The 26,789-nt window shown below is 47.9% G+C and overlaps 1 protein-coding gene across 1 annotated transcript; it reads right to left on the bottom strand.

Annotated features, from left to right (window-relative positions):
- On the bottom strand, positions 1–25,873 carry Acsm1 (acyl-CoA synthetase medium chain family member 1). The gene is made up of 13 exons (XM_076840920.2): positions 25,682–25,873; positions 20,808–21,018; positions 18,307–18,514; positions 16,861–17,001; positions 14,564–14,723; positions 12,407–12,486; positions 10,217–10,340; positions 8,146–8,226; positions 7,584–7,685; positions 3,825–3,952; positions 2,182–2,281; positions 836–955; positions 1–117 (listed from the first exon to the last, which is right to left on the bottom strand). The coding sequence occupies exons 1-13, from the start codon at positions 25,871–25,873 to the stop codon at positions 1–3; spliced, it is 1,764 nt and encodes a 587-aa protein (XP_076697035.2).
- Positions 25,874–26,789: the final 916 nt, after the last annotated feature.

The raw sequence follows: 26,789 nt of genomic DNA, 5'->3' as shown, positions 1-26,789 counted from the left end.
TCACGGGGTAGGTTCTGTTTTTTTTCCTGATGACATCCCACCAAACTCCTTTTTCCGGAGATCACTCCGTTTAATCTTGCCGGTGATGGTTTTAGGCAGTTCTAGGACAAACTCCACCTAGTTGAGAAGAAAGCAAATCCCTTCTGAGTCTGCTATAGTTTCCCACCCATTCCCCATGACCTTCCTTTGCCCTTCACAGTCCCCATAAAGGACGAAACCTCCTGGCAACCTAAATGGGGTCCACTGAGCTTGGCAGATTCCTCTCCCAACTCCCTGAAGCTGGACAGAGCCCGTGACTGGCTTTGCCCATGAAATGGGGTGGAAGGACGTAGGTTTCATTGAGGCCGAGAGTCTGGAACCAACAGCCTCCCTATTCTCCACCTCGTACAGCACCTAGCAGGTAACTATGTGATGGCTGCTCCTTTAACTCAGCCCCAGGATGAGCGGATGTGGGGCAGAGATCCCAGAAGAGCTATGGGGGACGTACTGTGCACGATCAAGAAAGAAACCTTCATCGTTACAGCCCTTCATGCTTTGGGGTGCTGTATTACCTGTGGGGACATCTCACCTCCTCCCTGGGGAGATCACCTGTTCTGCTGTCGGTGAGACGGCAGAACATTATGCTTGACAGTGATGGTTTGACTCATGACAGAAACACGAGATTTGCTGTCAGACACACGTGCATTTGGCTTCTAGCTCTGCCTCCCAGTGACAGTGATCCCAGTTAATCTCTTTTGCAGGGAGAAAATCTCCCCACTGCAGGGCCACCCTCCAGATGTGCAGCAAAACCCTGGCTGTGCGGGGGGACGGGGCCCATCCCTCTGCCCTGGCTCACCTTTCTCGGGTACTTGTACGGGGCCGTCACGGACTTCACATGCTGCTGCAGATCCTTGGTGAGCTGGTCCTTGTCATGGGACAGGAACTCCGGGTTCAGGACAATAAATGCCTTCACCACCTGCAGAACGGGAGTGGGGTCTCAGATGAGGGCCCCTCAGAGGAAGGGCCTATTATGTACAGAGTTTAAAAAGTGTTTATTGAATGAATGGAAAGGCAAGTTGATGGCTGAGCCCAGGGTGGTCAAGAGCACCAGGGATTTGGAAAAGGAGGGGGAGCAGGTCCATGTCCCTGGCCTTCCTATTTCTATTTCATACCTAAACTCATTTTGATTCTCTGGAAAATGGGGACAATAAACGTGTCATTCCTCATAGGCTTTCTGTAAAGACCCATGAGGTAACACATAGAAATCATCTGTTTCCATTTGTTATCACTCCCACTAACCATCTTCATCATAGAGATCTGTGCTGGAAACCAGCAGGGTTTAATAATTGTTAACAATTCATTTTTACATTAGCAATTTTGTCCCAGTTCATTGCAAAAGATTTTGTACACAGAAGATACTCAATCAATTAACACTTGTTGAACCAATAAACACTTGCTTTAGAGATAGGTTGCTTGGAGTTCTCTTTTGGATCTATCTCTTTCCTCCTTCTCCCCCCTCCCCTCCCCCTCCCCCTCCCCTCCCCCTCCCCCTCCCCTCCCCTCCCCTCCCCCTCCCCCTCCCCTCCCCCTCCCCCTCCCCTCCCCTCCCCCCCTCCCCCTCCCCTCCCCCTCCCCCTCCCCCTCCCCTCCCCCTCCCCCTCCCCCTCCCCCTCCCCCTCCCCTCCCCCTCCCCCTCCTCCTCCTCCCCCCCTCCCCCCCTTTAGGTACTGGGGATTAAACCAAGGTACCCAGTACTCCTGAGTCCAGCCCTTTTCAGCTGTGTATTTTGGGTACGGTATCCATAAGTTGCCCAGCTTGGCCTTGAGCTTGCGATCCTTCTCCCTCACTCTGCCCAGTAGCTGGGACGATGGGCATGGACCACCACGCCTGGCGGGCCCCACCTCATATTAGCTGTGTGATTGACGGGCAAGTTACTTAACCCCTTCTTTTCCCTTGTCTATACAGAGAATGCAATAAGCATCCTTAGATTGCTGGCTTTGCGAGCCTTTAGTGATCTGGCACGTAGTAAACGCTCATTAAGCTTTAGCAGCTGTTTCCGAGCCTCAGCTGAGGCCACAGCGCCACCTGGTGACCCCATAGTAGTCGTGCACATGCGCATCTATCGCGCCTTCGCCCTGTCCTAGGTGTCCTGGAGCTGCTCCGCCAGGGCACGCGCGGACACGGATCTGGGGACCTCCTCACCTCCCCGCGCTTCGGGTCCGGGCTGCTCACCACCGCCGACTCGGCCACCGCAGGGTGCTCCGCCAAGGCGTTCTCCACCTCTGCCGGCCCGATGCGGTACCTGCGGGATCAAATGTTGGGGGCAGAGGCTGGGGCTGGGGGAACTAAGTCTAACTCTTGTACCTTGGAGGGTCGCATCTCCCCTGGACCCCAAGGGTAGCGGTCCTGGGGAGTCTGAGACTTGGGAACTGCCCGTGTTTGGTTCCTAAGTGCAAAGGCTTGGGCATTCTGTGCTGGAGGTAACCCTCGCAGCCCAGCCCAGCGGTGACCAGGGACTTCTGGCCCCAGGGCCTCTGGTGGGCGGGAGGGAGCAGCTTTCTCTCCCAGAGCCTGGGTCCTAGGGGCAAGTCGTTTCCCCATCACAAGACTTCCCAGGAGCCTCGATTCTGTCTGCAACTTGCAAGCAAATTCCACATCCTCTCCTCACTCTACCAACATGCTTTATTTTATTGAAATGGATAATATATATATATTTTTTTAATTGAAAAAAAAAAAATATATATATATACTAGTATATTGGCTTATATATATATATGTATGTCTGTGTACACAGATATGCACATATATGTGTAAAATATACTAAAGTGTTTATAAGCATGTTTTATAAACACAGTGCTTTACATACACATAGTGAAATTACCACAGTCTAGCAGATGAACATGTCCATCACCTCCTGTACCATTGCTGGTGGGTTATATACAGTACTCATGCATGGTGAGAAACTTAGAATATACTCTCTTAGCAAATTTTCAGCACACACCCATATCAACATTTTTAGAAATATATAAGTAGGAGGTTTTATTGCTATTTCACAGCAGGGTGACTATCCTTAACAATAATGTATAACATATTTCAAAATAGAAGGGATGCTTGAATGCGCTCAGCACAAAGAAAGGATGGATGCATGAGGTGATGGGTATGCTAATGATCTGATTTCATTATTCTTATTGCAGATGTGTATCAAATTATCATAATGTACAATTATTATGTGTCTGTTAAAAATATCGCAGTTTCTGAAATATTCAAGGGAAGTTGTGTCGTATGTCTTGGTTTCAAAATCAGGTTGGAGTTAGGGCTCAGCCTCAGGCTCCTCGGCTCTGATCGGGATGCCATCGTTTATGACATTTGAGACTGTGGGCCAGTTTCTTCACTGTTCAGTGACCCAGTTTCACTGTCAGTGGCATAAGCATGGGAATCTCATCTCCCGTTTGCATTGAGATGGGTTATAGAGAGCAATGGAGAGTTTCCACATGGTAAGTTCTTATTATTACCACGTTTCTCCTAGGATAAGCCGTGCCGTGTAAGTGGAACACAGACATAAAATAAGCTCCCCTAGGCTGGGGGACCAAAACAGTCTCCCCTCCCAATCCCACCACCACCTTTAAATTGTGTGATATCTTAATCCCCATCCAGAACTTTGAACTTTGTTTGATTGGCTTTTCCGGACACAGGAGGTGCACAGGTCCCATAGATGCTAGAAATGGTTCTGCTCAGAATTAGACCTCAGGTGCCATCACCCAGGCCTGGAGGAAGCTCAGACAGGCAGTGGATCCTGGGAGACGTGTGAGGGTGACAGGATCCAGCACAGGGTCAGCCACACCTACCCAGAGGCATTGATGATGTCATCGTCCCTGCCCAGGAACCACAAGTAACCTTCTGCATCCATAGTTGCTCTGTCCCCAGTGTTGTAAAAGTCCCCACACTCCACCTTCGCTGTATCCTTTGGGTTGTTCTGCAAAGAGAACAGACCCCGTTTGTGAAGGCAGTGAGGTGAGAGAGGATGAGCTGCAGCCTCAGGCTCGGATCTGGGGTTGGATTCTGGTTCTCCCTGGTACCTGGGCAAATTTTATAATGCCTTTGAGTCTGTTTACAGCACATGCGAGAACTCAGTGCTGCTGCTTCTCCACGAGTGGACATTATGAGGCATTTTTAAAGACAGTCTTTAGAAATAACAGCTCACTTTTGTGTGGCATGCCACCGGAATAAAATTTCCCTTATTGTGGGAAAGCTTTCTACTTTATTCCCTGCTAGGAGCTCAGCATTTACAAGGTGCCTGGACAAAGGAGAGGGGCTGATGAGCATTCACTGCGTGAATTTTCTTCCCCGATACTTTTCCATTTGATCCTTTCAGACAGCCTAGAAGGGTGATAGTTTCAAGTTAACTTTTCCTTGGAAGATAATTGTAGATCTGCACCCAGTTTTAAGAAACATGATAAGGAGATCCCATGTACCACTTATCCAGTCTCCTCCAGCGGTAACATCTTGCAAAACTATTTTTCAGTATTCCATTAAGGATACCGACATTGATAGAATTTGCTGATCTTATTCTGATTTTTTCTAGTTCACTTTTACTTTGTGTATGTCTGTGAGTATATTTAGTCATATGCATATTGACCACCTGTGTAGGTTTGTGTACCCACCACAAGAGTCAGGGCACAAAACACAGCCCCCACTAGCAGAATTGCTTAGGTTTTTTTTTTTTTTTAATACCAGGAATCGAACTCAGGGACACTCGACCACTAAGTCCCTTGGCAACACTATCCTGTTCCCTATTGTTATAAATTGACACATGATAACTCTACATATTATTGGGAAGATTCAGAACATGAACACAATATGTAATGACCAAATCAGAAAAATAAGCATCTCTGCCTCCTTAAACATTTACAATTTTTTTGTGTGTTGAGAAATTTTGAACTCCTAATTCTTCTTTATAAAATACATAATAAATTGTTGTAACTATAGTCACCCTATTGTGTTGTAGGACACTAGACTCATTCATCTTGTCTCATTGTTTTGGTGTTCGTTACCCAAACTCCCTCTCTTCTCCATCCCCTATCCCCTTTTGAGCCTCTAGTGACATTATTCTACTCTCTATTTCTATAAGATCAAGGTTTTAAGCTTCTTCAGGAGATTTAGAACACAAGGTATTTGTCTTTCTTGTCCTTGGATTAATTTACTTGACAGAATGTCCCCCAGTTCTATCAGTGGACTCACAGTATGTAGCCATTTAAGACTGCTTCTTTCCCTTAGTTTAATTCTCTGGAGATTCATCCACATTGCTGTGTTCATTGATAGTTTGATTTTTTTTATTTTTCTGAATAAATTTCCTTGCTATAAATGTACCTCAGTTTTTGTTTAGCTATTCACCCATTGAAGGATGTCTGGGTTTTTTTTTCCCACTTGGGAGCTATAATGAGTAAAACTGCTACAAACATTTTTGTATATGATTTTGTGTGAGGCTGGATTTTTTTTTTTTTGTAGCTTATTTTATAGAAGGAGAAACTGATGCTCAGAATAGCACAGTTACTTGCTCAAAATCAACCAAAAAATCAAGGAAAGGGATGATATTTGAATTTAGTTCTTGCTTCATAGCCTAGTCCTTGATCCATTAGCAGCCCCTCTTGTGGGACACCAGATGATTTTAAGAGACACCTGCAAACCCAGGAGAGCCCCCCCCTTTTTGTATTCACTTCTGATTGTTCTGCTTTTATCAAGGAGATTCTTGGTTTGCAGTTCACATGTTTTTAGAAGTTCTGCAAATACCAAGAGGAAGGTAAGCTTTGAGATCAGAGTTTTAAGCAGAAACAGGATTTATCTAAAATTTTAGACAGTTTCTTTAAAAATATTTAATTATAGTTACAACAGCCTTCGGATTTTCAAATGATACTGTTTTCCACCTATGATACTAGATCAATTGTTAAAAAAAATTTTAAAGTGAAACAATAAGCTTGTTTGAGAACACATAAAGTAGATAAAAACATAGTTAACAAAGAATAGAATGGACTGTGGTCAGATGTGGACAGAAATGAATGAAACTTAGGAAACATTGCATTGTGGGTATATTTCCCCCCATTCATGCACCACTGGGGTATGAAAGTATCTTTTGATATTTTGGTTAATGCACCCTGAAAGACAGGTCCTCCCTGACCAGAATGAGTTTTTCTGGCATCCTCTTCTCAGATAGTGCCCGAGCCTAGCCCCTAGAAGACAGCCTTACACATCCATACAAGCAATTTCTTTCCTCCCTCTGAACCTGATTTCTTGAAGGTGAACCTCACTAATCCTTCCTTGGAGAAAAGAAAAGCTCCTGAGGGTTGGGAAGAAAATATCTCACCTACACATGGCGAGGGGCAGAGTCCACATTTACCTCCTTCAGGTAAACCTCGGCTACTTTTTAAAGGTGGTAGAGGGGATTGATGTTAGGGAAATGGCGGATTAGAAGCTCTGATCTCTCGTTCCTCCACAGAAACATCAACTATCAAATCAACCACACAAGGGAAAACTGGAAGCTGTCTGAACTGACTTTGTAGTTGCTCTAGAAGGTAGCCAAAGATTTACACCAACTGAGAGATTTCTGGCCAAGGAAAAGCCATCTTCAAAATGGTAGAAAAGTTTGTGGCATTTGCACTCACAATGGCCCCACCTTTACTCCAGCACGAGAGTCATGGTCTGTCTGGCCGGGCCTGCTCCCCATTTCCTCCTCTGTCCTCCCACGACTGTAGGGAGCAGAACAGATCTTATGTGGAAATTGCTATGTCCTAATTTGTCTGGTTGATACTTGGAGGGCTGACGTGAGGCGATGACTTAGTTTAAGCAGAATTCAGGTGCAAAAAGCAGTAGGAAGAAAGAGAATATGGTTTTCAAGGTTATATAGAGTTACCGCATTAAGACAAGCAATTTTTAACACCACCGCCAGCAACAACACCACCACCAGCCACAACAAAATCACAGGCATACAAAGAAGCAGGGAAACATGGCTCATCCCCAAAATAAAATTAATGGGCAGAGACCATCTCTGACATCTCCAACATTGTCTTTACTTGACAGATAACTTGAGTATTTTGAATATGCTTAATGAGCCAAGGGGTAAAACAGACCAGAGTTAAAGGAAGTCAGCAAAATGACGTATGCATGAAACAAAAATATTTAAAGAGAAAGAAATGATAAGATTTCTCTTTCCAAAAGAGAAATTCTGGAGCTCAAAAGTATAATAACTGAAGTAAAGAATCCACTAGAAGGGAAGTGCATACTAGAGAAGGTCAAAGAAAGAATCAGGGGACTGGAAATAGAGTAACTGAAAAGAAATCAAGTTTGAGAACCAAAAAGAATGGGAAAAAAAAAAAAAAAAAAACCAACCAAACAACTGAACAGGGCTGAAGGGACTCATGAGGCATCACATGTCTGGTGGTTCTGAAGCAAGTCTTCTTTCTACCCCAGCCGTTACCCATTAAGCCTCAGAGGGGTTAGGGTAGGGAGATGGAGCAATTTAAAGGGGCTTCATCAAGTGAGAGCAAATGGAGGATGACCTGAAGAAGCTCAGGATGCAGGGCTCTGGGCAGGGGTACCCGGCGTTCCATTACCTCGTAGTACATGAAGAGGCCTGGTGGCCTGGTGGGCTTCATCCTGATGCCGATGTTTCCTTCAGCATTGGGGGGCAGGATGTTGCCCTTGTCGTCGATGATCTGGAGTAAGAAGCCTGTCAGTCCCGCCGTGCAGGACTCGCCCAGCCCATCTGCCCCCGCCTGAGCATGGCCTGGCTTCTACACGGGACACCAGGAAGAAATTGGGGAGAGTGACGGGAGAACCATGTCTGAAAATAGAATGTGACTTTCAAAATTCTGTGAAGTGAGTAACTGTGGAATCAGAGTCAAGGGTCGGTGTGTTTTATGAGTATGAAGCCATCGCCCATGTGCCTTTGGCACCACTTGGTGGGGAAAGCCTCCAGCGCTCGGGGGAGGTGTCCTCCCTTCACTGTGTGTGAAGCATCTGGCTGCCAGGTAGCCTCCATAAGAAATGGAAGAGAGAGGGAGAGAGAGGGAAGGGACACCGGGCATGGCTGGATCTGTCACCTGCTGTCACAGGAGGGTCCAGTGCCAGCTGGGCCCTCACTGTGCCTTCCTGCCAAAGTCCTGAGGACCAGACCTGGATGTCGAAGGGTGAGACGGCCTTCCCCATGGAGCCCAGCTTGATGTCCATTCCCCGGAAGACAGCGCAAGTCATTCCCTGTTCACAAGAGAGAGGATTGAGGACGGCCAAAGAGGCCAGGCTGGTCACTAAGCAGCAGAATTCACACAACACGGCCCCAGGCCCGCTCCCTGCCCTGCACAGATGTACAGGAGCTGTACATGGAGCCCTTGTGGGGGAAGCTGAAGTCCTGGACTCCATGCTCAGGGCACTGACCCAACTGTTCAGTGACCCCAGCATGGGGTGGCTCTGTCTTAAGTATGAGGTGATCAGTGGCCAGTGAGGAGTCAAAGAGAGACAGAGGGTGAGCCTGACCTGGGGCATGTGCTGTGGGGCCTGGAGACACACCAGGGCAGGGCTGGGTCCTTGCCAGGGGAGACCAGGCGTCCACACACACTCGCTCTAGACTCCTGGATGGTGAAGGAATCGGCCTCAGCTCCCTCTAAGGGCCATGTTGAGTATGCCCACTGTGCTGGTCCCGCTGCTGCTCCGCCCCTTCCCCTCCCTGACCACTGACCCCTTGGCTGCTCCTTGTTATCACTCTTTCCAGGGCTGAGCATTTGCAGTTGGACCACAGTGTGAGGCCACCCAAAGGTGCAGGGGAGATCAGCTACGGGCCAGGATACAGGAAAGCCCGCTGGTCATTGTCCTTCTACAGGACTTGCTGCACACATCACTCCGCACATTAGCCCCACACCTCTAACTACCCTTGCTTGTCTGCCTCCTGGGAGAGAACAAGCCCCCAAGAACACAGAATGCCCCGTCCACCTGTGTGTCCCCAGCAGCTCCAGGGCTAGCCTGGGCTGGGGCAGGGTCCTGTGGCCAGCGCTGGGCACACTGCCTTTCCCTGATCACAGTCCCACCAGCCGGCCATTATGATTTGCATTCTCCAGGGGGGAAAGCTGAGGCTCAGAGGGTCGAGGGACAGGGGCATGGTCCTGAAGCCTGTCAGGGGCAGGGCTGAGACCTGGGCCTGAGCCTGAGCTCCTGGCAGAGGAAGGAAGCTCTGTCCCCACAGCCCATGCCACGAACACTGGAGGGCGGTGGGTACCGCTGCGTGGATGGGGGACAGGGCTTTGAGGACGAGGCACCAGCTATTGTTGCAGATGGTGGACACAAAGGGACTGGGCCATGGATGAGCCTGTCGTCCTCACCCACCCTCCTCCTCGTCCAAGCACAAGCTGTGAGCTGCCCAACAGCCCAGAGTCGGAAGGTTTCTTTTTCATTTTCTTTTTTTTCAGTTTGGAAGAAAACCAATCAGGTGATTTTTTTTTCTTAAAAAAAAAAAAAAATGTCAGATAAATATGTTGAATTGCAACAAAGGAACTAGTTTTCCAGTTTGTCCCAGGGCCTGAGGTGCCGTCATCCCTCTGTTAGCTGGAGGAATGATGGGCTCACCCAGCATCAGAAATGGACTGAGAATGTGTTGGGAGAGGGGCACCCCCCACACTGCCGCGGATGGAGTCTTGGAGCTTCAAGGCCGGCATGCCACCCTAAATGCCCCCAACCCGGTGGCCCAGTGACACTCTAGGCTCACACAGAGTGTGTTTGTGTCTGGTCTATGCAGAGAGTCTCTGGTCCCTCATCCACCCTGGTGGCATTCCACAGTCAAACCTGGGTGGCCCTAACCACCCCAAGAGGACCCTCTGGAGCCAGTGCCCATGCCTCTGCGTGGGGCCACCTGGGAAGGGACAGATGGTGGAGTTGGCAGGACCTCCAGGTGGTGGTCTCCCTGTTGAGGGAGAGGTCCTCCTAGCCCACCCACCCCTGGGCTCCCTGAGCTAACATCACAGGCACAGTGGCAAAATGTCCTTAGGTCCCTTTCTGAGACCGTGCCCGTCGTCCTCAGGTGTTGGTGTCCTGCTGGGTTTTCAGCTGTGAATTCTCTTTCTGTAAGTCGACTGGAGGCAAATGAGCTTGGAGCCCTGGAGCCTCCTGTTGGCTCTGAGCAGTGAGGGCCACACAGTGGGGCTGAGCACAGCGCGCAGTAGGACCAGCCCGTCCAGGGCCCGCGGGGCCCGGCACCCACCGTCTCCGACTGTCCGTAGAGCTCGTGCAGCAGGAGGCCCGTGTGTCGTCTCCACTGCTCATACTCCTCGGGCAGCAGGGCCTCCCCGCCAGTGCAGCAGTGCTCCAGGGTGGGGAACCTGAGGCTGGGGGAGGGCAGCAGGGTCAGGCCTGGAGCTGGCCCCAGGCCTGTGCCTTAGCAGGTGACAGCGGTGTCCCCTGCATCATCTGCCCGCCCACTCCCTGACTCTCCTGTACAACTTCTGGTCATTGTGGTGAGGTCAAGGCCAAGTGCAGGCCTCCCCCTTCCTGCCATCCCCTGAGATCTCTCCTGGCATGTGATGGGCAGGTGGTCGTGAGGCTCTGGGCTCATCAGGAAATTCGGGTTCGATTTGGATTTGGGGAGGGAGCAAAGTGGGTTCATCAGAACTCATCTTAGGGAAGCAGATGTGCAGCTCAGGGTGTGGACAGGACCTGAGGGACATGCTGGGTGGTGGGGGACCATGCTGCCCTCAGCGAGGGCTGCTGGTGCTGACTGAAGGCTCCTGTTTCTAGGTGGGAATGAAGCTGGGTTTGGAGATGATTTCCCCAGGCCTCGGGGAAGGTGGGGCTGAGGGGCAAGAGACAGAGGCTGGCAGGGAGCAGAGGACACCTCAGAGCAAACAGAAGCTCAGAGAGAGGGAATCCCAGGGAGAGCAGCAGAGTCTGATGGGAAGGTTTCTCCTAAGTGACTGGGTTCGTGGGTGGTGGGAGCTCTCCCTCCCCTGAAGTTCTCCTAAAGCTCCCAAGAACAGTCGCCAATCAGGGTTGGATCCCTGCAAGAAAATGGGGGAGGGATTGCTTCTGACCCAGCTGGCATGGGCGGTGCCTGGCCAGCCCCTGGGCGGGACAGAGGGAGTGGCTTCTGCACCACCTCCCACCTCATCCCCTCTCCTGGTGCAGACAGAGGGGGAGCAGGGCGAGTTCCACTGAGGAGCCTCCCTCCCTCCTCTGGGCTTTGCCCCACGTGCATAAGTCAGCAGAATTGCAGGTGGAGTCGCTCATTTTGCAGAAATGAAGAAATCTTACTGGCTTTGGACAAAGGCCATCATCTGAGGAATTTTGCAAAAATTAACTGCGATATGTATGAGCTTGGAAATTCAATGGAATCAGAATCCAGCCAGACCAAGGCTTCATGAATAATGCCCCTCAGGTTCAAAGAGCAGATATCTGGGTAGCTAAAAATTAAGCTTCAAACACAGGGACATGCAAAAATAAAACTGTGTAAGACAATGGTGTAGGTTCATCAGAGGGGCAAAAGTTATCTTTGACAAAAACAAATGTTAGCGAGGATGTGGAACAACGGAAACTCCTACATTTCTTTTGGAGCATTAGTTGGTTTAATCTTTTGGCTTTGTGTATTATCAGTATGATCCTCTCATTCTTCTAGAAAATCTCTTCAGAAATGCATGCTCCTATGTACCAGGATGCATGGGCCAGAGTTCACTGAGCACTGACTCAATAGCCTGTATGTGAAAACTACCCACATCTCCTCTACTGGTAGAATTGATAGAAGAAAATTGTGGCATTTCCATAAAATGGGATATTATATGGCACTGAAAATTAACTACATCAGTGGGCAACAACATGGGAGCCTCTTAAAAATAATCCTGAAGAAGGAAGCAAGGTATCAGAGAGTGATGTAGAATTATAGATATCAAGTTCAAAAGCATGTAAAATGGAATCACTTGCTCAGAAATATTGCCTTAATACCTAAACTTGTAAAGGAAAATAGGGAAGGGACTGCTATCGGATTGAGTCAGTGGTTGCCTTTAGGGACGATGAGGAGTCACGTGGAAGCCCCTGGGGTGCTGGCAATGTTCTATTTCTGTTATTTAGGTGAGCGCTACGCAGGTATTTTCTTTTCAACATTGGATTCATCTGTAGACTTCCATCTTGTGCGTGCTCTCTGTATGTCTGTCATTTGTAATAAAGATACTTGAATAACCCCACAAAGATACAAGGCACATTGAGCTTTTCTCTTGAGTCTCGGGGTCATGCTTTAATTTAAATAAGTCTGACTGATAATCATCATCGCCAACAACACACACACACACACACACACACACACACGCAGTTCTCCCAGAAACAAAGGAAAATCTCTCATGCCATCAGATTCCTTAAGAAAATAAATCCTACTCAGAGCTCCTTGTTACCAACATCTTGTACATACTTGGCGGATCTCTCCTGTAGAATCATCCGGAATACACCTGGTGCAGCCAGGAATTGGGTGATGGGGTATTTGAACAACACCTGGAAAATGGGAAGAGAGGGGATTTTACTTTGATAGTTAAGGTTAAAAGCATCCCCATTATGAACGCGGCAGTTCTGACCTCCCCTCTAGAGAGCCCACTCATTGGTTAATTCTTTCCATAGACGTGTATCGGGCAGGACCTTCATTAGGGCATGTGTCAGATGCTGTCGGGGCGGGGGGGGGACACAGAACTAGGGAGGTGACATCAGACATGACAGAGCGGACACTCACAGAGGAAATCAGACAGGCACCAAATGGTAAGGCAGAAGCTGGCAGATGCCATCACAGAGACTTGGAGGAGTTATGTTAAGAACACAGTGAGGGAAATTGTCCTTGTGGTTGGGCGGTGAGACCTTGTTGGAGGAGGTGGCACTTAGGAGGGACAGTCACAAGTGGGCAGGGGTCTGCAGCAGAGAAGTGGGAAGCTCATGGAGACCAAAGGTCTCGCAGGAATCAGTCTCAGGAGCCCAAGGAGGTTTCTGCCAAGTCGAGTGACGTCACTTCCTTAGACCCAGAGGACAGGAGCCAGAGGTCAGCTTAGGGAGACTGAGGTCCGTCAGAGGAAGATTATCTGGGCTCTGAAACTTCTGCTCTCCACCACAATGGATTAGGGAGGGGAGTGGTGAGAGCTTCAGATCAGGGCTCGGGGAGGGAGCCACAGCCAAGAGAAGGGGAGGCAGGTTTTGACTGCAGCTGGTCTGGATTGAAACCCTGTTCCATGCATTAAAATCCCAGTGGTGAGGAGGACTCGGGCCTGGTGGGCCAGGGAGGCTGGTGCAGCTCTAAGGCTTGGGTGCACAACGCGCTGCAGCCGATCACGACGGGAAGCAGAAGCAGATAACGAGTTGGGCTGGGGGTGAGGTTTGAGAAGCGCAGGCAGAGGAGCTGGAAGGACGGCCTGTCCCTGCTGACCAGCCATCAGGGACACATGGAGAATGAGACTGGAGAGAGAGGACTGGACCCCCCGCTGTAGTCTTCAGAACCTCGGGCTCTGCTGTGCCCACCCTGGGGAAGAGGGAGGTGAAGGAGGCTGCTCAGAAGGAGGGAGGAAGGGCAGGACTCGGGGACTGCGGGCTCAGGAGGGAGGCAGGGGAGGCCACCGCAGGTAGAGGACATTCTATATTGAAGCTGGTGCCAGTTAGGACCAGGGGGCCAAGCCAAGGTGTAGCACCACCAAGATCAAGGGAAGGTGCTCTAGGAGGGTGCCCTGACCATGCGTGTGGACCAGGGAGGGGAGCTAAGGAAAAGTGAGGCTCAGAACTCAAGAGGCCCCTCCCAGGAGCTGAGGATATGCAGCCCTGTGTGGAGGGCGGGGGACCGAGGACGGTGGAGGGACAGGCCTGGCCCTGAGGCAAAAGGAAGGTTGTTCAGGGAGACACAAACAGAATTTTCTGATGAAGTCCACACACAGAGGGAGCTCATGCAGGTGACTTCAAATGTCATCACTGACGCTGTTTTCTATGTGCCAACCTCAGGACTAAACCCATTACACACTCTGCCAGGATCATCTCGTCAATATTCCTAGTGATTTTATAAAGCCATAACTATTAAACACCCCAACTTATAGATAATGAACTGGGGTCTAACCTTCCAATTAATTTCAGAGGTGAGGGATAAGAAATGAGATCTGTCACATTCCAAGGGCTCCTTTTTAAACATTTTATTATAAGGAGTAGCAACACACACACACACACACACACACACACACACACACACACACACCAGCTACCTGGCCCCAGCACAGCCAGGATCCAAGATTCAGGAGACATAGGCTGACTGGGGTGGCTTTAATTTCTCAAAAGGCATATTCTGGGATCTCACACCCATAACATCTCATCTTCAGGAGGTCGGGAAATAGCCCAGAAATAAGGGTTCTCTTCCATTTTGATGTGAATCTGATCTAGTGACTCTGGTTCAGTGTTCTACCCTGAGAATCTCAGAACTCGGGTTCTCTGACGCACGTGGACTTTGCTTAGTATTTCTTAGTATTTCTGAGCAGAAACATGGCCAGAAACATGGCCTGGAAACACGGGTTTCTTCTGGAGTTTTCTGATACTGGAATGTTGGTGTTCTTACCTCTACAATGACCTTGGGGTCCAACTGGGCCAGGTGGTGAACGAACAGCGTGGATCCTGCTGTCCACGGTTCAAGCAGGCACCCCACGAGAGCCAGAATCCAGCCTGGGTCCGACATGCACCACAAGACGTCAGAGGTCTTCAGCTGAAATACTTTCCTGCTAAACTCCAAAACGCAGTGGGCTCAGCTGGGCCAGCAGCAGGGGAGCTGGTCAAGGGGGGAGGGGCTCTGGTTTTCAGCTAGGGAATCGCCCTCCCACTCTGAGTGCCTGGGATGGGGCTCCGAGCACCCTCACCACGGCTCCCTAATGTGCACCACCATATCACATTCTCTGATCACAGGCTACCCAGACTAATGCTAATGATTCTTAAGGCCTAGTAACCACAGCTTGGAAGAAGTCTGTTGCTGGTTTCCTGCATCTGAGTCAGTTGCCACCAGGTGACGCGGAAGACACTTTTCAGCAATGAGACACAAGCCTTTCTGAGAATAGCATCAGCAAAGCAGGAACAGAGCTGAGGGGTGGAGAGAAGAGAACCCAATCTGGAGTCTCTCCAGCGATGTCGGGGGCCAATCAGTTCTCCTCTTCATGCTTTGGCTGAAAGGGTTCTGGTTGGGGCTTTCTGTCCTTGGCAAAGGGGCACAGAATGCGAGAGGGAGAAGAGAACCAATGAGCAGCCACCTTGGCAAGGGACAGGGCTGTAATTGGAGGTGCAGTAGGGAGGGTTTGCCACCTCCCTGCCCCCTCCTGCTGCTCCTAAGGGACCTCTGTGTGCACAGATCCTGGAGGAAGCTCAACACGCCCCTGAGCGGGCTGTGGCTGGAGGAGCTTTTCTGTTAGCAGGGAGGGGCTCTCACAAGCCCCCCACAAGCCCCCTCCTGACCCTCTTAGGAAATCAGGAGCCAGGGGGCCTCTCTTCTGAGCTTCAGCTCAGCTTCCCGTGAGCACCTCTTCTGGGGTCTCTCAGGCACCCCAAACCCAGAGTTCCTAATCTCTCCTTGTGCCTCTTCTGGACGGATTCTCCTCCAGCGTCCTCGCTTCTGGGAACGTCATCACTGTCTAGCCCATACCTGGAGGCCAACCTTGACCTCCCTCATCCCCACATCCAGCCAGAAGGTCCTGCCCGCTCTGCCTCCTGCAATTTTGAGTGTATTAACGTCCTTCCCGTCCCTGGCACCTGGTGCAGGCCACTCTCCTCATCTGGACTACTCTAAGAGGTGGTACCTGGTCTTCCCCTCCTCCATCCCAACTCTCTCCAACTCCTTCTTCATCCTGCAGCAACAGGGACTTTTTCCAAATGCAAATCTGGTCACATCTCCCCATCACCCAAACCTTTCAGCACCTCCTCATTATCTTCCTCCTCCTGAGGCCCAAACTCCACATGGAGGCCCCCAGAGCCTGCCCAACCTGGGCCTTGCTCACTCTCCAGCTCTTCCTTGGTCCTCTGTCCTTCATGCTCAGGGCCATCCTAGATCTCTACAATCCGATGAGTATACTTTCTATGGGATTTTATAATATAAATCTACAAATGCTTTTTATATCGCTGTGTTTGGACGTATTAGTCCAAATGCACCAACATCCTCCCCTTCTCTCACCTCCTGGGGTCTCAGTGCTCAGCTGCTACCCTTAGCACTAACACCCCTGCCCACAAGGAGCCACCTCTGTCCCTTGTTCTAGTTACTGAGTCAGAATAGGTGGAGGGTGTCTGATTAGAATATTACTAACTGCAGAGGAGGAGAGGTGGGCAGGAGAGGCTCAGCTTACAGTTGGTTAAATGATTAACACAAAGCTCGAGCCTCAGCTCTACATATTCTTGGTTCAAGGTCGGGACAGTGACTTGGTAGCTCAGTTCTAGATACTTTCTTCCCAAGTACTTCATGGTTGGGAAACTCCAAGTTCAATTTACCCAAAATAGAGAAGAGGAGGGGCCTCTTGCCTCGAGTTACACTGCGAGACCCTTCTCTTTTCCCCACGGTCGGCCACCTTCGGGGACACGATGGCCTGTCATTTGTGTGGCTTGCAGAATGCCTGCTGCCTCCACCCACGTCTCCTCCACACTCCTGTGGAGGTGCTCAGGTAGGACCCCCAGGGACTCCTTATTATTTTTCTGAGTCTCTGTCAAGATTCAGGATTCCAGGACTCCATCTCTGGGACCCTCAGTGGGCTGAGGCAGAGAGCAGACAGGAGGCCCAGCATGGAGACCCTCCTATAGAGAGCCGCGAGGCCCACCCTGCACACGGGTACATACCGCTGGCACCAGACCTGGGGGCCAGCCTCTGAGCTGGTGCCCTCTTCCTACCTTGAGGAGAGGCAGGACTTTAAGGCTAGTCCATGGCTGTGCTTCGCCATCTTGGGGAGCCCTGTGGTCCCACTGGTGAAGAAGATGACCATGGGATCCCACGTCTTTGACTTAATACAGGTGTGGTCGGGGGACGCTGATCTGCAAAGAGATTCAAGACCAAAGAAAAGATGTCACGCTTGCTGTTTTTCCATCTTCTGGGAATCAAAAGAAGCACGGAGTCAGGAAACTGGGACTTGCAACACTGGGGAGAAACGGACCCCTCCAGGGTCAGCCATTAGAGTGACCGTGGGGGTGACATGGACAAGTGGCCTGGCATTGGGGGGGGGGTGATGGAGAAAATAGAGTGGATTCTAAGACAATCAATGAGCACTCCCATAGCACTTGCTGTGTCCCAGGCCATGCTCTGAGCTTTGAGAGAGAGGAGCTCACTCCATGCCCAGAGCCACCCCAGAGGGGAGCACAGCTCTCAGGAGGCCCATTTTGCAGAGGAGGAACTTGCCTGGAGACATAGCAAGGGCAGAGCCACCCCAGACCGTCTGGACTGTGGTCTGGGCTCCTAACCTCGCTGCTAAGCTTGTGATTGACACAAAGCAGCTTCACAGCAATCTAACTGCACGACCTTGGCGTTGAGGAGTAGGGGAGAGAGCAGGGGAGGAGAGTGGAAGGCTGCGTGGGATCGCTGGTCTGGAGGGGCTTGAGCTGGCAGGTGGGATCTGTGGCTCCTTCTGTCTGCTGTGACTCTGAGGACCTCCTGGCTGAGAGGCTCCTGGCAACTCTGACTGTAGATGGCAGCTTCCTGCAGTGTTCAGAGAAAGCTGCAGAGGATCCCAGCACTGGAGGAGGGCCTGGCTCTGCTGGTCTTTTTGGGAAATGGCACCCTCTTGCCTTGGGCCATTGGAATGGTTTTCTAAGAGTTTTCTTAAATTTTAAGGTTTTCTCATTTAATCCTTTGACTTCGGCATCACATGCAACTTTGCTGTAACGTTCGCGTTTTGAGGTTGAAATAAGGAGCTTTGGAAACTGAGGTGCTTCTCCAAGGACACAAACCCGGTGTGGTTTGTTTGTAGGATACAAAATCAGCCCGAGTGCTTGCAGAATCTGAATTGGGGGGAAAGGAGTCTTTCTTACCCCACCTAATTCCATCCCCTGTCTGCCAGGAGTACGGGACACAACAGCCCTCTCTCTTCAAACGTCTCCCTTATATAGATCCAGGCTGAGTGAGGGAAGCTTGGAATCTCAACTTCCTTATTTTACAGATAAAGCAGCCAAGACCCAGAGAGGGGGAGGCCCTAACCCAGGATCATAGAGCAGATAACTCATCTGGGAGGAGAGAGTTTCTGACATCTAACCTTGGGAGAGTCAGATGGCTGGCTGCTTGTCTCCCAGGTCTTGGGAGTGGATGCCCTTTCCCCACCACCCAGATTTATCAGACCAGAAACTCACCTGATCAGTGACCGAAAGTCCAACCACCCTTCACGGCTGTGATCAGACACCAGCAGTTTGGTTTTCAGAGTGGGGCACTCAGAAGCCACAGAGTCCACCGCCGGGGCAAGCGTATCTATGGTCACAATGGCCTTGGCTTTAGATGCTTGTAGTCGGTACATGATGTCCTTGGCAGTCAACTGGGTAGTCCCGGGTATGAAGACAATGCCTGGGGACAAGAAGGAACGGCTTGTTTCAGGTTCTTTCACAACCATTTGCTGCAGGCCTGGCTCATCTACAGGGACATCCCCTGACCTCTTGCTAGGCAAGGTGTCGTCCACCTGGGACGCAGAACCTCGCACCCTGCACCAAACCTGCTGAATCAAAATCTTCATTTTAACAAAGTCCCAGAGGGATTGTATACATGGTAAAATTGTAAGCCCTGCCCTAAACTTTCTGCTTTCTATGGACCCATCCAGAGGACAGGTGGAGCCAGGTTTACACAAATTTATTCCAGATTTGGGGACATAGCTGCAAATAGGACTGTGTCCCTAACATCAGGACAGGCTGAATTCCAGGGCCCATCGTCACCCTCTCTCACTTCTTTCTCTTCCAGTTTAATCTCAAGTTTCCTCCCTTTCTCTCATTCCCAGTTTAGCAGCAGGGTCTTTTGAACTTGTCTTCCTTCTCTTCCATTTCTATCACCAACAGTGATCGGAAGCCGGCAGGATTCCCTTCCCTCCCCCGAGGGCCCTGTTAGGAACCTTCCTGGCACCCAAGTTCCCCACGTTTCCCCCTCCACATTTCTTCTCTGCTCTAACGCCTGTGCCCTCTCTCCGTGAGACCACCCTGCCCGTTCCGAACGGCAGGGCTGCCCACTTGCCATCTTTCTCTCACACAGCTCTCCCCTGTTTCAAAATGGCCGATCTTCACATAGGGCCACTCCCGACTCTGAGCCTGTGCTTGGAATGCTGTTCCTTCCCTTCTGATCCTCGGTGACCCTGCTTATCCCAGAGGGATCAGCTCAATCAGGTCTTGGATTTCCCATGGATCATTTCTTAGCTCTACACGTCCTCTGCCATCGTTGTTATATTTTTAAATATTTTTTTTTTTTTTAGTTGTAGGTCAACATAACGCCTTTATTCTATTTATTTATTTTTATGTGTTGCTGAGGGTGGAGCCCAGTGCCTCACATGTGCTGGATGGGCACTCAACCATTGAGCTACATCCCCAGCCCTGTAGTTTGTTAATTCTTGATTCTAAATAACCTGGTTGACTTCATCGATTATTTTATTAGTTAGAAGAGATGAGATGGAGAGAGAGAGAGAGAGAGAGAACACGCAGGACAGGTGTGTTACATGATGGAATAAGATGTGATTCGGAAAAAGTAACCATGAATCCCATGTTGGTTCTAAATCGCATGGATAAAAGCCATATAGTTAATTACAAGAGGAAGGGAGCTCTCTACAAAAGAATTCCAACTGATAAATGTAGAGGGTATGATATAGATAGACACTCCCATATAACACCATCATACTGTCACTTAATTCAGTTGAGAATTATCGATGGATGATTCTGGATGATGCAGTCAACCATAGTGTAAAGACTCTTGGGGAATGGGACATTCACACAGTCTCATACAGATTACTGCTAAAAATAAAAAATGTGGTGAATACCACCTTGTCGTTCAAGTAGTGGAATAATTACTATAGATGATCAGGATGCTCACACTGAGAAAGACACCGCCTTCCCTGCGACTAACCCTACCCAAAGTGCGTAACCTGAATAGAACCATGCAGGAAGAGACAGAACAACTGGCCTTGGACTCTTTAAAAATGTCCTTGTCATGCAGAAGAGGCTGGGGGACCATTCTACATTGAAGGACATTGAGGAGACATGACAACTAAATACAATGCATGATACTTCATTGGGCTTAAAGAAATAATATCTTCAAAGGATATTATTGGGACCGCTGAGAAACTTGAACTCTGGGCTCGTGTGTTGGGGACTGTGTTGTGCTGATGTTACTCTTCCCTCGCATGATAACACTATTGTGGTTCTGTCAAGGGACTGTCTTGGATTTTGACAGAAGCATTCTCTTGTGTTTACAAGCATTTGCCTACTGTTGGTAGGTATCACAGTGTCCACAACCAATTCTTAAATGTTTCAATGAGACAGAGAGAGACTGAGCGAGCACTTACATATGGGAAAATGTTAACAATTGATCAATCTTTTAAAAAACAAAAATGTCTGAGACCATGCAAGAGAAAGCATGTGCATGTGTGCAAGATAGATAGATAGAGAGAGAGAGAGAGAGAGAATTTTGGCATTAATGACATTGTGCTTCAGAATGTATGAATGAGGGTGTGAGAAGAATTGCCAGAGCCCAGGGAGCCTGGCCCATGGTTCCAGCAAGAGAGCAGGGACGTCTGTGCTAGGCTGGGTGCCCAGAACCTGATATCCCAGGACTCACCAGCTCTACGGCCTCCTGAGGACCACTCAGGACCCCTGGAGTCACTGACCTGTCCGGATGCAGCCCACGGTCACCAGCCACCACTCAGGCACGCGTGGCAGAATCAAGGCCAGATGATCTCCCTGCTGCAGGCCACAGGCCTGCGTGAAGACGTTGGCTGTGCGGCGGGTTAAGTCGGATATCTCTCGGAAGCTCCACTTCACTTCATCGCCTTGGCCGTTCACCCACCACAGGGCTGTCTCTGAACCTCTCTTGCCCTCCTAGGTGAGATCACACGCCATGTGTTACTTCCTGCTTCAAAGGAAACGGCCACTTCTTTGGACGATCCATTGTCGTGGTCACATGGCTGGGTGAGCATAGCTCAAGGACCCAGACCCCATTTTAAACATATATGGAGCCAAGAGAATTTGGGAGATGAGGTGGGGACCCAGCCAACTTCTGCCCTTCTGTAGCCCCCTCCACCTCAGATCCCATTAGACCACGGACAGCTGAAGATTTAAGATTCCGTTTCTTCATGTTTCTCTATTAGTCCTATTTGGACAGTGGATTTCTCTCTATGCCTCAGTGTCTCAATTATGAAATGAGAATAATAATATTGCCTAGAAGTTAGTAGAGTTTGAGATATTTAATGAGAAAAATACTTATAAGAGTATCTGGCACAAATTAAGGGCTCAATATTATCACAACAAAATAAAACAAAAGAGCATCACTTGATTGCTAAATATTTTGAGATTTTTAAAAAAATTAAGGTGCTTCTAGAGGTCAGGATAGCAAGTTAGCAAACTATCCAGGCCCTTATTTCTTCAGATACTTCAAGTAAACAACAACAGATTTACTAAAATAGCTTCTGGGAGTTCTAGAAATTAGTCAAGGATCTCCAGCAATCAAGCAAATGCCCACACAGCAAGAAAAAAAAAAAAACAGTTAAAATGTAGAAAGATTTGTGATGTTTTTGTTTATCCTTGCCTCCTCCCCATGCTTGGGGTGGTGCACTGCAGTCAAGGTAAACCACCCAACTCCTGACTCCTCTCTCAGGAGAGAAGGAAAAGAGTCTAACTTTTTTTGCAATGTTCTGGCTTGGCCCTGGACTGCCTGAGCAATTGGTTTCTGTGCTTCCTGATTCAGAGGAAAAGCAGAGTTTGAGTATCAGATGGCAGATCTCTGAAAGCAGCAGCAGGTATCATGGTGACTGGGGGCAAGAGACGATGGATAGAGAAACACGATTGGACATCCAAGACCCTGAGAAGAATTGAGGATGAGGTGTCTAGGGCCATTACGACATTTAAAGACTTCCAGGTTAATGGGAAAATTACGGGGAGGAGGAGCACTTAAACAGGCCCTAGGAAAACAACTTTCTGAAAAGGCCTGAGATGACATTAATCTATTAAGCTGGGCAAACTGGTGAAGGTTTTCATCTGTAGGGAGTCAGTCTACAAGATTGAGACAAGTGTCTGCCTCCACACCAATGCTCACAAAGCACACAGAGGAACAGGGAAACATGGACTATTCCAGGGAACAAAGTAAATCTCCAAAAACTTACCCTAAAGAAATGTAGGCATCAGTTTCTCGATGACAACTTTAAAACAACTATCCTAACTATATTCAAAGAGCAAAAGGAAAACATAGACAAAGTCCTAAAGAAAATCAGGAAAACCAAATGAACAAGTGATAACATCAACAAAGGGGAGTTAATTATTTTATTTTATTTTTAAAAAGAACTAAGTGAAATTCAGGAGCCCCAAATTGCAGTAACTGATTTGAAAATTCACTGGAGGGGGTCACCAGAAGATTCAAACAGGTAGAAGAAAGCATGAGTAAAGTTGAAGACAGTTCATTTGAGGAGCAAAAAGAAAAGAGAATAACAACAAATGAACAGAGCCTAAGAAACCTATGGCATATTACCAAGCACAACAATATACACATTTTGGGAGTCCCAGAGGGAGAACAAAGAGAGGAAGGTACATTGAGCTTATTTGATGAAGTAAAGCCCAAACTTCCCAAATTTGAGGCAAGACCTGGACAAGAGACTCAACATCTTTAAGAAGGATAAACCCAAAGAGAACCATAATTAGACACATTATAATCAAAACATGAAAGCCAAAGACAAATAGATAGTCTTGAAAGCAGTAAAATAAAATCAGTTCACTGTGATTCATGGTGTACAAGAGATCCTTAACAACATTTTTAACAAATTTCTCAGCAGAAAACGTTCAGGCCAGAAGGCAGTGAGATGATATATCTGAAGGGCTTAAATAAAAAAAAGAAAAAAAAATCCTATTAGCCAAGAATTCTATACCAGCAGTCCTTCTTCAAAACTAAGTGAGAAATTAGTATATTCTCAGATAAACAAAAGTTGATGGAGTTTCACTAGAATTGCCTTATAAGATTCTAAATAATGGGGGTAGGAAAGTAAACAAGACCGATGACCCGCACTCTTTCCTTTCACATTTTGTTAATTATTTTCTTGATGCCTTAAGGAAAATGTGAAATATGAAAACATAATTTTTATAAAGGTAGTTACATGTTCAAATATGAGAATCATCATTATTTTAATTTTGGCTTATAACTTTATACTATTTAAAATATAAGGCATAAAATATTCTAAATTTATGCTAATGGGTACATACTACATAAGGATGTCCTTTGTGGCAACATAAAGTGGGTAAAAAACTGTAAAGGAGTAGAATTTTTGTATGTGACTGAAGTTCAGTTTTTTTCTTTTCTTTTTGGCACAGGGAATTGAACTCAGGGACACTCAGCCACTGAGCCCCATCCCCAGCCCTATTAATAAGAAACAGAATGAATAAATGTTGGCATGAATCTCTCATGAATAAATTTGGATGCTGCTCCAGAAATCAATTGGAATTGAATATACTATCCTAGGATATTATAATAATAATACAGAATCTGGTTTCCAAGAGCAACCATGGGTTACAAATTGGGTGGCTTCAATAAGTAACTATATTCCACTCATGGACCATGTTGTCTAGCTTACAAGCGCCATTTTGTTTTATAAGGAATTCTTGGCCAAGACTGAAATGATCAAAAGATTTCACTGAAAACTCTTGCATTTCTAACTTACATTTTACAATTTTTAAAATATGTTGAAAAAAACGAGTCAATATAAATGCTGTCACTCTATAATGGTTCGGGCATTGCCATTGATTAGGCCATGGATCGGTTTCTGTGTGATGCTTGTTAGTCAGTAAGGAGAGGTTCAGGAAGCCAAAGAGGACCTTATGGATGGTCTTTCACAGGAGTAAGCAGCAAGGCATGTCCCCAAATTAGTTTATTCTACAACTGCAGTGAGCAACTATTATGTTAGGTACCAGACAAGTCTCTAGAGAGAGTCACTGAATGAGTCTAAGTTACTGATCATGATCAAGGCCATTGGTAAAACAGAAAAAAGACAGCCAAGGAATATTTTGGGAATGAATACCAATGGGATGCTGGGGGTGAGAAAGATTTGGAGATATGGAGAAATTGGCAGTGACTGATAATGATGTTATAAAGCCCAACAAAGATTAGCATTCTCTGGGGGGGAATGTTTACTTGGCCGTTAAATCCACAGGTTGGTGCATGAACTTATTAATCAGAACTTTAGGGACATAACCAGGGGAAAGGTGATATATCAATGCTTCTTCCTTTCTACTTCCTCTCTGGTCCATTTCATGTTCCAAAGTTCTTAACCAGATTTCTGGTTTGGGCATTGAAGAAAGTCAATTTATGCTGTGAAGGCAGAGGTTGTTTGACCTCATCAGATTTTGAGACTTGGTTAAATAATGGATTATGAAAGCCGTCATCCTGGGCACCAAATTCTGCTCCTCCACCAGCAGGTTATTTGAGTCCTTGGAGCCTCAGTTTCCTCGTGTGGAAGATGAGGACCATAACTGCCTTTTAAATGCAAAGTGACTGACATAAAACAGAAAATGTTCTCTGTAATGAAAGGCTCTATTTTTCTTAGGGTTTATGTTATCCTTGAAAGAAATGAGGAATGTAAATATCATGTCTCTGAAATGTCTCTTTCCCTTTCTGAGAACCTAGCCAGGACAAGGGACCAATGAGAATAAGCATAGATTGGAATACCCAGATAAGGATTATCATGAAGGACACTGATTCTCACACATGCAATAGATTTTAGAGCCAACGTGTTATCTGTAGAACCTGCATTCTTACACATATGCCAAGAATGTACTTGAAATTATGGTTATACAAGGGAACAATGATGTTCCATTGATATCACAAGCTATGATATCACTGTTTATGTACACTCTGCAGTAACTGGTGTGAAACAGAGCACTGTAGGGAGGATCCAGTAACCTACGATACTGTACAAAGCCCTATGAGGGATGGAGGTGCTATTTGTCTAGTGCGCCACCTTAGGACCTTCCCTGTAAGCTCGTTTTTAATTAACTATATGTCTCACATACCATCTCCAGGTTTCTTTGGTCTCTCAGCAACCCATACCACTTCCCTAGCATAACTGGATGTGGACAGTCCGGGGTTATTATGAAAATTTCGAAAAAGGAAGAAAAAGAGGGTGGAGAGAAAGACATTTGAGAAGGTATATTAGCCTCGAATAATAATGTATGGATGCATGTTCGTGGGGTTCATAAAAAAATTGTATCCATTCCAACTCCATCTCAGGTGAATTCTCTGTTTGTACAAAGATGGATTCTGGGTGGATTTTCACAGTGTGGCTGAGACTTAGTAGCTGAACACACCACCCCCATTGTCCACTCTAACTTCTCGTGCCATCACTATTTTGCTCTTGATCTGTGTCTTGGGAAAAGATGAGCCATGTGCTAGAGGATGAATATTCTGGAGGCCCCAGGGACTGGTTTCTCTGGACACACCTAATACAAACAAGGTCAGGCCACTGAGGCCGACCCTCTCTCTGCCCTCAACACAATGCCCTCTTACCTTCTCCATCTGAGCCCAGTAGTCCAGCACTGAGCTGGCGAAGTTGAATTCCTCAGGTGTATCATGGTCACTCCACCTTGGCGCTCTAAGTCCTGATGAAGATTGGCGGCCCACCTGCCGAGGGGCAGGGTGGAAGATGTGGAAGGATTTGTGGATGCCACAGAGGATCCGGAATCTCATCAGCCACTGCATAGTGGGGTAGTCCTCAGGAAGTGGACTCGGAATTCTCAGGCCACCACCTGCCTTGGGAAGAGACGACTTACCGGTTGAACATGTAGCAGGAAACGTTCCCACAAAAAGGATGAGTGTTCTCAGTTCCTTGTTAGAGTGAAAGCTTTGTTTCCGTTCACAGGGGCTGGAAGGCACAGCCTATTGATTTAGGTGGGGATTTATCTCCTCCACTGAGGAATCTTGAGGTACAAAGTGCTACATGAGGTTGGTACACGTTCATGGTGGCCTTGTCCTTCAGATCCTTTGGATTTAAGTCAAGGATGGCAACCGTGTGGCCAGCCATTCTCCTTGTGGTAGAAACGGTCATTTTGGAAGTTCTGTACCCCAGTCTGTCTTTATTTCAGAGACCACTCTTCCCACCATATTTAGTCTGGTGGTTCCCATAGAAACGGCTACGTCTTCAGATAATCCTATGTCCTGACTAATGGTGTTTGGTTCAGGGTTGTGCAGTCATTTCTGATGATTTTATTAACCCAATCTGGGTCAATCAGAATCCCTCTCCGTGTGTGTGTGAGTGTGTGTGTGTGTGTGTGTGCGCGCGCTCAAAGAATAGATATGGCTGACTCTCACTAGGGGAAGCCCCAAAATGCACATTTGGAGAACTGTCTATGATTCTATCATGTGAAAAGAGGGAAGCTTATGTTTAGAGAGATGGAGATGAGGGTAGCAGAATTCTGGAGACATTCAAATCCCTGCTTTATATTGCTCCTGAGAGGCCCCTCAGCCTCTGCCCCTCTCGCTTATCTTCTGTGAGCCAACGATTTCCTCCTTGCCTAACGCTGGGTTTCCGTCACTTGAAACCGTGTGGATTCTAACACACATACACCACCATCCTCAGGGAAGAAGCTGCTAGTCTCAGAGCCCCTTCCCACTGGAC

Source organism: Callospermophilus lateralis, chromosome 19 (genome assembly GCF_048772815.1).
Source record: "Callospermophilus lateralis isolate mCalLat2 chromosome 19, mCalLat2.hap1, whole genome shotgun sequence".
NCBI classification, from domain to species: Eukaryota; Metazoa; Chordata; class Mammalia; order Rodentia; family Sciuridae; genus Callospermophilus; species Callospermophilus lateralis.
The sequence above is the reverse complement of the archived record's forward strand: the minus strand, read 5'-3'. Positions and strand labels throughout refer to the sequence as shown.

Bases quoted from the DNA above. Each gene is read 5' to 3' on its own strand.
- Acsm1 (XM_076840920.2), bottom strand. From the start codon at position 25,873: ATGCAGTGGCTGATGAGATTCCGGATCCTCTGTGGCATCCACAAATCC. The intron at 12,487-14,563 runs GTAAGAACACCA...CCCATTTTCCAG, and splicing joins ACCCCAAGGTCATTGTAGAG to GTGTTGTTCAAATACCCCAT. The intron at 956-2,181 runs GTGAGGAGGTCC...CCCGTTCTGCAG, and splicing joins CGGACCCGAAGCGCGGGGAG to GTGGTGAAGGCATTTATTGT.